General features: G+C 41.6%; 1 protein-coding gene and 1 long non-coding RNA gene across 6 annotated transcripts in view; one reads left to right on the top strand and one right to left on the bottom strand.

The window, feature by feature from the left end:
* Positions 1-12,982, top strand: part of CRYZL1 (crystallin zeta like 1) — a 36,383-nt gene that overhangs the window by 7,583 nt on the left and 15,818 nt on the right. For all 5 annotated transcript variants that reach the window (XM_077342627.1, XM_077342628.1, XM_077342625.1 and 2 more), the window contains 6 exons: positions 1,940-2,017; positions 2,765-2,837; positions 5,022-5,066; positions 6,760-6,828; positions 10,019-10,152; positions 10,682-10,790. In XM_077342627.1, the coding sequence (XP_077198742.1) occupies positions 1,940-2,017; positions 2,765-2,837; positions 5,022-5,066; positions 6,760-6,828; positions 10,019-10,152; positions 10,682-10,790 (508 nt within the window). The remainder of the gene's footprint in view (positions 1-1,939; positions 2,018-2,764; positions 2,838-5,021; positions 5,067-6,759; positions 6,829-10,018; positions 10,153-10,681; positions 10,791-12,982) is intronic.
* Positions 773-12,982, bottom strand: part of LOC143839913 (uncharacterized) — a 34,465-nt gene continuing 22,255 nt past the window's right edge. The window contains exon 3 of the long non-coding RNA XR_013231934.1: positions 773-892. This is a non-coding gene — a long non-coding RNA (uncharacterized LOC143839913). The remainder of the gene's footprint in view (positions 893-12,982) is intronic.

Genomic DNA, 12,982 nt, shown 5'->3' with positions numbered 1-12,982 from the left:
AAGTGATAAAAAGAGATATAGAAACGGAGTGAGAGGGACAGAAAGAAGGAGAAAGACAGAAAAGGAGAGATATAGAAAGAAATAGAAAAAAGAGGAGAAAGTGGGAAAGGCCTACAGTGGCGTCTCCCAGGTTCCCCGAGCCTTTGGGGGGGGCTCTGTCCCCCCCACCCCACCCTGAAATGACCTGGCAATTCTTGGAGAGGCGGCAACAGGCAGCCCTCCTGGCTGCAGTTACCAGAAAAGGCTGCCGCCACGTCTCCAAGGTATGGTGAAGCCCCAAAAAGCTCTTAAGGCTTGGAGATGCCACGGCAGGCAGCCCCACTGCCCGCACTAGCTTGTGGCTGGGAGGGCTGCCTGCCACAGCATCTCCCAGGCTCAGTGGGCCTTTTCGGGGTGTGGGGAGGAACTCCGGCAGCAGTCAGGGGCACACTGGCAACGATTGCTCCAGAGTGCCCCTCACTGGGTTGGTGGGGATGGGTGCGACCAGTCCACGGGCCAATCAGGATACACACGGAACGGAAGTGAAGGCCGGACAAGCTGCACCTAGTCTGCCTCTGCTCAATTATTTTAATAGCAAAAGCTGTTAAAGATGTTTAGCCTTGCTGCAAGAAATCATGTGAATATTCTGTAGTCTTCATTTAGCAAATATATTGATCTATGATGTATGAATTAGGTATAGCTGTTCTTTTCACAGATAAATATTACTCTGGCATCATTACAAGAACTTTGACTATTACCATTCTGTAGATGTTGATTTAACAGGCTCAATAGAGGTGGTTGCAGAACATCCATTGTAGCTTTATAATACTAAATGGGTAGGACATCTGGGCCAGGTGACTTATTCTTCATACTTGTTATCAGTTCTTCAATTTCTTGAGCTGAAGCTTTAATGCTGTAATCATAAACATATAGACTTAAGATAAAGCTCTCCAAAGTTGGGAACCTGTTTTTTAATCTGTTTTAAGAGTTTGAAAACAGGAATTACTTAGTATATAGCACAGAAGAAGAACTAGATTAGTTTGTAAAAATTGTTCAGATTAGAAAGTATCTTGAGTTGGCCTGGTGGAGAAATTCTGAGTTAACAGCATAAATCAGAGAAAGAAAAAAAATCTGACTTTAGGGGAAATGAGATGTACATGTATTCTATTTTGTGCATTGTTTCATAATGTTAAAGTCATGAACTATAGCTGTAAATCTTTGCTGGGTGGAAGCTTTCCATTGTAGTCAGCAAGTAGAACCGAGCCCTGCCTACAGAACAAGCTGAAATGTTTTGTCATAAGCTGATTTAGACTCTTTGACTGTAATGCTATGTTGTTACTCAATATTAGATGTAAAGAGATATGAACTTACAGAACCTATTGCAGTAAGATGTATCAAATTGCCTGACAGTAAAATGTTATTACAACTGTTCCAATGAAATTGTGAAATATTTTAACATGTTGGTCAAGATACATAAAAGTGAAGTTAACAGTACAATCTGTCAGATACTTTATGGTTCTCCTACCATAAAGTATTTTTTTGTGGCCACAATCCAGCAAAAGCAAGTATAGATGGTGGGACAACCATACATCCTCAAAAGTTTATTAGTGTGGAACTGGGTGTTGTATTAAAAATGTGTATAAAATTCTATTAGAAAAAAGCAGTTTTCAGGTACATAAGGTGAAAAGTAGATCTGGGATAGGGAATTGCTGTAATTCTACCTCAGATCAATTGGAAGAAACACGCATCAGTCAGGATGCCCTCTTTACTCAGTGCAGGAATTTCTGTAATCTCTTGTGCACTGTTGTAACCTTCTCAGGACATGGTTTTTGACACTTATTTTGCCTTACAGTCAGATATTTAATTTCCTGTACAAAAAGGTTAGCAGGTTATTGTTGCTTCCTGTTTATATACTCTGTACTTTGCTATTCAGTACGCATGTCATATAACTTCATTCTAGGATAACCTTGCTGTTTTGAAAGACAACTGTGTAAAAGTGCAAGTTAAAGCCTGTGGTCTCACCTCGATTGATACCAAGGTACTACTTTATTTTGAGAAAACTGAAGACTGTGATCTTGTTGCAGATTTGCCTGTATATAGTATAAAAGTGCATATGTGAGACAATGAAATCCTACACAGAATTACACTTTTATGAGCCAATTGACTTCAGTGGTTTTAGAAGGATAGAGTGCACTGGACATCACTATAAAAGAAACAGAAAAGGGACAGGGACATAGTAAGGGAAATAAAGATTCTGTTCCTTGTTTATTAGGATGTGGGAAACTGCTGTTGTCTCAGTTGAATAGAAGACCAGTCTTTTTTTTCAGCTCCTATGTTTCCCCCGCTTCACGTAACAAGTCAGTCTAGCCATTTTCAATGGCTACTAGTTATATAGTTAATTTTATGAATCTAGTCACTCTTCCTTGAAATCTGGTGATCAAGGTTTACCTATTAAATCAAAAAATGAGCATGAAAGCAAAAAATTCTAAGACCTACATAGCTGGTTTCTGTGTCATGACAACTCTGTGCCAGCTGTCTGAAACCTCATGGTGTCTTTTACATGGAAAGCATAGCCATTGTGAGGAACTGAACTTCTGTACCACACCCTAGTTGATATTATCAAAGTTATTGGATCTTCAGAGTCATGTCATTCACCCCCTTCCATCATCTTGCTCTGATAGATTGATTTGAGTCAAGCCGCATTTACTCCTTCCATATCATGTTTGACTTATGCAGTATGTGTAGTGATCTTGGCAACAGACATCCTAACTGTTAATTGGCTTAGCTTTTATCAGAAATCAAGATGGAGAAGGAATTTCAACCTGTTGGGAGGGAAATTGCTGGTGTTGTACTGGAGAGTGAGTATACATTAACATAATGCTATTACAATTTTTGAAAGTATAAATAATAAGCATCATTTGAACTGTATAAATTGAATCATATATAAAATCAAATGCCCAATGCTCTGCCAATTTTTTAATATGCAATGATGTAAGAAACAGAGCCCAGAATTGGTCCATGCAGGCTTGAGTCAATTGCTGGCAGTAATCAAATGCAAGGAGAACACACCATTGTGCCTCTAAACAGCTTTTCCTTTACAACTAAATAGTTACCATAAGTTCCTAAGAGAACAGTAATTCTTGAGAAATGCTGCTGCATTGGACAAAAAAGCTAATTCTAATTCTGTATGGTGGAGCTCCTTTTGACAATGCCATTGTGATGGAGCAGTATCTCTCCTCTTGTTTTTGAATATAGTTTTAGGTTTCTATTCATGTTCATTTCCGTTCTGCACTGCCAGCAAATCTCCAGAAAGCCCACAAGATAGGTTATCAAATCTAAAACAAAATTCATAGAATCATAGAAATATAACATTTTTAGCAATAAGAACCTGTACCAAAATAAAGTATGCAATTTAATATTCAACAATAATTCAACAATAATCTCTCTCAAGTCATTAAGACTGCTGCATTCTGCATTGCATAGCACTATCCTGGTTTACGTGTCTTGGTCGCATTACATTAGAATGTGGAAAGTCACAGCTGCCCTGTATATTCATTCCAGCAGCAAAAAAGTGTGCTGGATCTTGCACTGTGCTCTGCAGGAGCAATGGTTTCAGTAATTATACTAATATACCCCATTAGGAGCATTCGTCTTCCATGCTTCCCTTGCCCTCCCATTCCTAGTTGGTGAATTTCCATAAATGCAGCTCAGCTTTTGCAAGCTTCTGCTGTCCTAGCCATAGAATCCAGCTCTAAAAAGAATCCCCCCCTGCTGCCACTACCACCATTAGAAACTGCAAATAAAATGAGATTTCTAGCTTTGGGAGCATTCTTTACTTTGAACATTGAAAAAGCTCTCAATATGCTTTGTGTTGTGGTTCTCTATTCTTTATGGCTTTTTATTACAGCTAGTACAATCAGCAACTTAAGCAGGAAGTGCACTTTATATACTTGAGTAATTATTTTAAAATAAAATTACTTTTACCAACATGCAAGGACATGACCTTTAGAAGCAAACACAGGTATACAAAAATCAGTTCTACTTGACAAGTACAACTTTATAAGAGGATGGCGGTATCCTTTGTGAAGATATGACAGTTAAATTAATATTGTTGTGATGCTGGAAGAAAATTTAATGCTTGTAGTATTTGCAGTTCACTATCTGTCTGAGACCCTCACTTCAAAATGCATTGTACTGTATGGTGTGCATACCCAGCCAGATCATTTCTATACTCTTATTTGTGTTGCCTGGGTTTACAGAATTCCCCCTCTTATTTTCCAGTCTACTCTTTCATAGTTCCAAACAGCCCCTAATGGGCTACCATACATCTATTTGGCCGTGAATCATAGGTTTGCAGTCTTGCTACTGGATATTATAGACTGCTACAACTTGGAAAATGGGAAGAAAGATTGGCAATTTTTTCTCTGGGTTATGGTTGGGGTGCAGTTACAGCTGATTACCTTTGTCTTAGGCTGACTGGTACATGGGTTTATTGTACTCTGCATTGCTTTTTGTTGGAGAACTGTTTTCCATAGACCACACTGGATCAGTGACCTTGGGGGAATCTTGTATTTCGCTGCACCTTATGATTTCATTGCATTTTGCATGTCACTTGAGGTGTTTGCTTTGTAAGCACTTATTTTCAATTGAAGCACATTTTGATCTGCATTGAATAGACTAATCTTGGGGCATAAGGAGATTTCTGCATGGATCACTCAACTCAAACAGGATGTTAAGCCTGATCATCTCTTTCCTTGTGATTCTTCACAGGAATGCATGCTGCTGGTCACACCTAATTTACTTTCCTTCTATTGGGGGAGTAAACTGAGCTCCATCTCAGAGAATTTTGCCAATATTTTTCTTCTTTCGTCTTCATATGTCTTAGCTTTGTCCCTCTCTCTCTAACACTTTCTGTTTATTTGAGATTAAGAATCAAAGCTGGCAGACTGTATTGTAAGTCATTGTTAGTATGTATGATTCTTTCAAAAAGAACAATTTATTTCAACTAAAACTTGTTTTTCCTTTGTGCTGTTTTCTCCAAGTTGGAAAAAAAGTATCCTTCTTTCAGCCACATGATGAAGTAGTTGGTAAGTGTTGTTGTGTTATGTAATTCATGAAAATATTGACATTTAGAATTGTATCAGAAACTTTGGTTAATTTTCTTGCAAGCGGTCACTCAACATTGGATTTTCGTTTTCATTCTCAAATATTCCGTGTTTTGGAGGGCTTACAAAACATTTCAGCTAATGAAAATGTTGCTGTTGACACTGGATTATTTATTTGTTCCATTTGTATGCTATTCCTCCTCCAAAATATTCCAAGAATTATTTGTAATAATTCCACACCAGTGTACCCAGAGCTTCAAAAACAGAGTGGTGATTTGAATTAGAAACTCTAACCCACTACATCAAACTGGCTTTTTGTGGGATGACCGCTGTTGAACAGTCCTGGATGAGACATTGAGGGCCATTCCGCACTGGGATCCATGTTGCAAATTGTTTGTGGAACGAAAAATCACCATTTTAAATAGTGGAATTCGTTGTTATGCATACCTGCCTTTGTAGTGGAATCCAGTTGCGTTTCTATCATTTCCCACAGGGTTCCGGTCTCTGCAAAAATCGCTAGCCAGGAAGCGATATTGCTGAGCTGTGTCCCGCCCCTGGCCATCAAGCAGCCAATGGGCGGCTGTTATCATGCTCCCAAACAGCCCCTTTACCTTTAAGGAAGGTTAAAAAAAAAAAAAAAACACGTTGCAACCAATCTGCGTTGATTGGTTGCAACGGAGAGACCCATCCAGCTAGCAGGTGGTGTTTGAGCTGCCGTTTTATCGTTGCCACGCTCCCCCCGAGTGGAAAAAAAAAATCCCCCCCCCTCACGGGCACAATTTTCGGCCGAAAATAGTGTGAAAAATAAAGGGAAAATAAACCAGCAAACGGGCCTCTGTGTTGCTTGTGCTTGGTGACTTTAAACAGAGGGACTGCAGCCCGGGAAGCCTTGCTGGGTAAACGAAGGCTTGCCGGTGCGTTGATCTCCGCTTGCTCGAAGGAAAAAAATGGCGATCGCTTCGTCGGAAGATCAGAGGAGAGAGCCAGGGGGAGGGACTTTGCAGAAACCGCAACAATGGTAATGCACAGAACTTTTCCGCTAGTGTTGCAGATTGGTTGCAGGAGTGTAGCGCTTTCCGGAGGGTGAATCCACTTTTTGGGATTTCTCTGAAAGCGCTACAACAAAACGCTTTTTGTGGATCGGTTTCAGGAGTGTTGCAGATTGTCAACGACGTTGTGCATAACGGCAAAACTGTAGCGATTTCAATTAGTAAACATTGTGCTATTTTGGACAAATGCAGAACGGCCCTGAGAGATAACTCATACAGTCCCATCAGGGAGATAGCATAAGAATGGGTAAACTGTAGTTGTCCAATGGTACGCCTTTAAGAAACTTGCAAGTAGTTGTTTCAATAATATTTAGCTCCATAATCATTAATCTGTAATTTTCAAAAGTTTTGTCTCTTAGCAGAATGGGTCTGGGCATTTACAGAATGGGTCTGTAAAATGTATGTTCATTAGAAGGTAGGAATTGTTACAGTTCTCACCTCATATGTTATCTACAATCGGAAGGGATACTTAGACAAAGTATGCTGATATTGCCAACTTTTATCTCTTTGCAGTTGCATTATATTAAATTGACATAAGCCAATAGTGACTTGTTTGGCTAATGATTCTGCTTGGAAATGTCATACTTGTTCCATATGGCTTGAACAGTATAGTTTTGTTTTCTTAGGAATTTTGCCTCTGGATTCAGAAGAGTCTGGTTTGTGTGAAGTTATTGTCATTCATGAGCATTATTTGGGTATGTATCTCATATTAACAATTCAGCTTTCTGGGTATAAAGGCCTAACTGACAGTTAAAAACCATTCTATTTAAGAAGCTGAAACATTGAGATTGGTGTGTAACTAACAATGGCTACGTGCCCTCAGATCCACACAGTCACATACAGAAGTTTTAAATTCTGTGTGATCAAGCTTTTTCTGAACAATAGCAGCAGTGCATTACTAGTCTAGAGAAACCACAAGAGCTGACTCATCTCTTTTACTTCTCTTCTTGCTTCATTGTCTTCTTGCTGATAGAGCCTGAATCTTCCCAAACAAGCAGTTTTTAAAGCAATGTTCACCCTTGCTTTGAGCTTTACAGTTTCTTTCAATTGTCATCTTTTTTGCTAGGGTGTTTTGGCTTTACTTTTGGAAGAATTATATACATACTAAAGTGGGGGACCACTGGACAAATCCAAAAGTTCAGAAGACAGGGAGGTCAGCATTATATAATGTCAATATTTCACTTACTTGAAGTTGGGGTTGTGTTCTTCAATTTTTTTTTTTTTTACTTGGGGGGAGTTGAATTTGGAATTCCATTGTCAGGTTCCCTCCACCCCAAATTTGGTCATTAAACTATTGTTTGACATCAGGGAATCTAAGTGATGATTTGCAGTCTCTTCCACACTGTGTTTATTCTCTATATTCAGTTGTGTTTATTCTGAAGTAATGTTTTACTTGTTTCAATCTGGATCAAAAGTCATTTTCAGTTTTTCCCCTTTTACTGCAAACTCTGCTGTTCCAAGAGGTACCCAGGAGGGCTTCCAACAGCAAACTCAACTGCATCACAGTCTCGTTTTTAAATCAGTGGGGAGAAAGCCAGTGTTAGTAAAATGAAAGTATGACTTTGCTTATGAATGTTCTTCCACATAAAGTTCTCACTTTGGAGCATTTATCTATTTATGAGCAGCTGCCCCAAAATGTGTAGACTTCAAACACTTGCATTTTTGTGAGCTGTTCTACATAATTTGAATGTAAGCAAATAATGTATAATTAAAACAAGAGCCTAAAGTATGTGTGGGCTGTTAGGTAAGAGCTTAAAGTTCCTCCTAATTGTAAATCCTTGCACATAGCTTATAAGAATCTGCAAATAGGCATTTATACTGGCAATTATATGTATATATTCTTCATGTTGACAATAGAGCTGCTAGTCAGTGGCTGGCTATGAGTAGGAATCCAGGGGGGTCAGAGACATTGGGGATACCATTGAGTGAGGGTGTTATGTCAGTTCTAGGAGAAACCTCTCTAGGAATTGCCAGAAATCCTGTGATAAAACATACCATTTCCAGAGATTCCTGGAGCAATGTCACATCACCTCTGGGTTTCCCTTGGAAGTGCTAGAAGGTATTCCCACCAGAGTACCTGTGCACAATGGGAGTTGTGGGTGAGAGTTTTCCTGTAGTCAGCAGGCACATGACGAGCCTAGTTGACATTGGGTCAAGTAATGACTGGTGTGTATAAATGAGCCTCACACAAGGATGCTTTGTTCATTTTATTTCCGAATGTTCAAAATGGAAAATGTCCATTTACAGAGGCATTTACATCCACCTTTAAAGTTGATAGGAATTCCTGCCAGATAGCAAAACCCTGGGAAGCTGAAATGTTGCTTTAAAAGTCTGCCAGCCACACACCCTGATTTAATCCTGCCCTAGTGAATGGTGTCATAATACTGAAACTTGGTTGTGTGGTCTTTAATAAATGATTAAAGAACAATGTTGAGATCAATTGTACACATATTTGTGTGTCCCCTACACCCTATGGAAATTAATGTGCCTCAGTTTATTCACATTGCTATGCTGTCAAGATGCAGGTTTTCTAGCAATTTGCAATATAATCCTGTACAGATCTGATTTCAGTGGATTTAAGACTAGAGTAACTCTGCAGAGAACTCCACAGCAGGATTTTTATTTTGATGAAACTTGAAGTGGCAGAGAAGAGGAAGGGAGGGGAATGGAAGGCTAGATGAAGACAGCAATATTTATTTAAAGCATTCCAGGAAAGACAAGCCTGTGTAATACTTGCCAGCACAAATTTGATCCTCACCCAACAAACACAATCAGGCTTGGTTTAGAATTCAGAGTGCCCAAATTAACTGACTGAATTATGCCTCTGCACCAGTGGATGTGGAAAGGATATATTATTCATTATGATGTTTGAAGTCTTAAATGGAGTACTCTTTAATTAGTTTTTTGAATACTGTGTGTTTTCCTGCTCCATCTTACTAACAATCTTTTTGGGGTTTTATTTAGTAACAAAAATTGGCTGCTATGAAGCCAGGATCTCATTTGATCAGGATCAGGATCAGATTTTTCCATCTATATGTTTTTTTACATCAAATCTTCAATTGGTTTGGAATAATTGCTCTGAAAACTCAATGAAACTGGTCTTGGGGTTCCCATTATTCAAAGCCATATTATGCTACATCATACAGTATCTCAGCATATATCTTTTGAACTCTGCCATAGCTGTAGAAGAAGCTGCTTGACTGTAAAATATAATTGTTTTTATTATTTTTATTATTCTGATATCTTGGATTGTTCTGCTGGTTCTTGCAGTGTTCTGTCACTTCTGGTTATAAGATCAATCTCCACAATCTTTTAAAAATGCTACAGAATAACTGAACATTTTCTATCAAACAATTTTAAAGAAAGAACATAAATATCTGCTAATAAAGATGCTGGCTTAAAGAAAGCTGGCAAATTTCAAAACGTTTTATTTAGTTTCCTCTTGAAAGGCATCAGCGGACAACTTGCCAATTATTATTTTTGTAATAGACATGATATTGCTGTTATAGAAACAGCAAATTAAATGTTATTTGAGAAAATTGGTGATAGCAAATAGCTAAAGCAAGCTTAAAGGTTGGTTTAAAATTTGTTCCAATATGTATGTTACTCTTTCCAGCATGGTGTAGTGGTTAAGAGTGGTAGAGTCTGATCTGGAGAACCTAGTTTGATTTCCACTCGTCCATGTGCAGCCTGCTGGCTAACCTTGAGCCAATCACATTTCTCTCAGAACTCTCTCAGAAGCTCCACCTGCTTCACAAGGGGACTGTTCTGGGAAGAGAAACGGAAGGCTATTATAGGCCAGTTTGAGACTTCTTAGGGTAGAGTAAAAAAGGGTATAAAAATCAATTATTTTTCTTCCTTCCCTCATTGTCCCTTATGAAACAGTTCATAAACCTGAAAAAGTCTCTGGGCCTGAAGCAGTGGGGACCATTCGTGATGGTGTTCGTGCATACACAGCTCTACACTACCTTTCTTATGTCTCTCCTGAAAAAACTGTGCTTATAATGGATGGAGCAAGTGTAGGTATCAGCAATATTGTTTTGATGAAATGTCAAGAAAACAAAGTTAGTCCAGCGGCACTGCCAATCCCTCTCCACTTCTTCCTGTGGCTTAGGGCTGGAAGACACCTTTCCCTGTTTTTCCTGTGGGCTAAGCCTACCCTCAAGGCTCTTGTTCCCAAGCTCATGTTGGGGTTCACTTTCCCACCTGTCTTCCTGCTGCCTCCAGCCACTCTACTCCCTCACTGGTTGGGTCCTCAGAGGTTTTCTCAACCATCAAAGCCTTCAACTAGCCAGCCAATGAAGTCATCAGCTAATGCCTGAGGTGTAGCTGCAGTCTGTTTGCTACAGCTGCCTCCTCCTGCTTCCTCCATGGTCCTGCCCACTATCCTGTCAATCTCCCCAGCTATTTCAAATAAGATCCCTCTATATTTCCCACTGTCTACTACTTGCTTGTGGGAGGGGGAGTCAAGCCTTGGCCTAGAACCAGGCAATATGTATACCTACTGGGAGTGTTTTGTTTTTTTTTTAATTGTTTTCTCTCTTGCAGCCATTTGGTACAATAGCTATTCAGTTAGCACAACATAGAGGAGCCAAGGTCATTTCTACTGTGTTTAGTCTTGAAGACAAACAGCATCTTGAGAAGCTTTTGCCTTTGGGTGAGTTATGTTGTTTGACACTAGTAAAGTGTACTAGAAAGCTAACTCTGAATACATTTTTTGAGATTTTCTTAAAGTTTACATACAGCAAAATCTCACTAGGTAAAAAGTTTTAACTTAGACTACAACTTCTATTAATTCTCCTTCTATTTTATGGAGGAGAAGGGGGAATTGGACTATAGTGGACCTGTACAAAGTTGTTACCCGCTAAGCCAACATGAAATCAGCCAGCATGGTTGCTTCTCTGAGGTTCAATACAACTGCTGTCCTGTCTGTACTTTCCTAGATCCAGTTCAGCCACAGGGCTTATTTCTAAGTAGGCCAGTTTAGATTATTCCACAAGCCTCCTGTCTTTAGACCAGTCTTGGTTCCGAGAGGAAATGGAGGAGGGATTCAAACAATTTGCAGGCCGCAATGCATGCCTTCTGAGATGCATGCAGTTTAGTATGTGTCATGAATTGTGTAAGCATGAACTTTAGAGTTTTATAAAGCTCACATAAATCCCTGCCATACAAACATTTATTCCAAATGTACAAATGTTCAGTTTACGAAATATCTTTAACCGCTCCTGTGGAGCGGATAAAATAAAGTCCTAAGGGCTATTGGGGAGGAGTTAGGGCGGGCTTTGTCCGTGATAAAAACTCGGAGGGGCGAATCAGGAGCCACGCAGCGGATCTTGATTTGCCCCTCCAAGTGCCACTCAAGGGCCAAGTGGCAACTGGGGAGGCGCGCAAAGCGTGCCTCCCCAGTTGCCGCTTGCCCTGGCCTCGCCCGCCAGAGGACTCGCCGCACCGAAGGACACACTGCCTTCGTCTATGGTCAGTCCTCCTGCCTTCCCATTGCCCTGGGGAAAGGAGCCGGGATGCCGCATTGAAGACGCGGTGTCCATGCTCCTTTCCTCCTCCTGGACCACACTACGCGCCCGCACTACACCAACTACCCCCCTCCATCCCCAGACCCCTTCCCGCCCTGCCACTGCTCCCCTCCCTTTTAACACCCTCCCACACACACACTCATGCACCCGGCCGGCGGCCCCTAACCTCCCCACCCTCCCCACGCCCTGCTGCCGCTTCCCACGCTTCCAGCACACACACACACTCACCCACCCGCTCGCCAATCACCCTCCCACCCTCCCCAGACCCCTTCCCACCCCGCCGCCGCTTTCCATGCTTCCTGCACACACACACGCACACTCACCCTCCCGCCCGCCGTCCGATCACCCCTCCACCCTCCCCAGATCGCTTTCCGCCCCGACACGCCGACAACCAGCCGCCGCCTCTCGCCCATCCCCCATCCCCGCCCTTCCCCACCACTCCTTTCCTCGACCGATCCAGCCTCCCCAACACGACAGTCACCTTACCCTGGTCCTCCGCATCCCTGGCCCTTCCCTTCCATTTTGCCTGCCACGGCCCCAGCCGCCGAGCTCTGCCCGGCAGCTCCCATGGCCCTGAACTGAACTAGGCATGCGCGGAGTCGCGCACATGCCTGGTTGCAGAGCCCGATGCGCTGCCGCGGCCCCAGCACCCCACCCCCTCGCTGATGCACGCATGCCCGGTATCCCGAGCATGCGTCCTTTTCCTCCCCGTCGCCCCCCAGCCCACGCTCTGCTGCTTCCCCGCCTTCCCCCAACATCTGCCGCCCACTACTACCCCGCCTCCTCCCTCCAACGCCCTCTGAGGCCACTTCTCCGAACGCCCTACCTCTGCCCATTTTTATAAATGGGCGTTATCCCTAATTCTTTAATAAAAGACAAAGCATGTCATACTTGAGCTCAGCATTGTTGTGTTCATATTCTTATCACATTAATCAGAAGTACACTTTTGTAAAATGCAGATGGCTTTTGTTTCTTTATTGCCTTCTTTATTGGCAGCTTACTTGGGGCCATTCCGCACAGCGTTAATGTTGCTGAAGTGTTACCATTGTGTAATGCTATTTATTCTTTGTTATTTACAATGTCGTACACAATCTGCAAAACTGCTCCAACACTCCTGCAAAAATCGCATTGTTGTATTTGACAAAATTGTTGTATTTGACAAAAACCACTAGACTCTTGAGAACAACCTGCAACACATCCGAAAAAGACATGTGTGTTCTCAATACAGCGGTAGCAAGCATGTCCCTCCCTAATCTCCCGCACCCGAGCTTCCGGTGTCGTGGTAGCCATTTTTTTTCTTAAACCGGCCAAAGCAACG

The sequence above is a fragment of the Paroedura picta genome, chromosome 6, assembly GCF_049243985.1.
Source record: "Paroedura picta isolate Pp20150507F chromosome 6, Ppicta_v3.0, whole genome shotgun sequence".
Taxonomy (NCBI): Eukaryota; Metazoa; Chordata; class Lepidosauria; order Squamata; family Gekkonidae; genus Paroedura; species Paroedura picta.
This window is presented reverse-complemented; position numbering and strand designations above follow the sequence as displayed.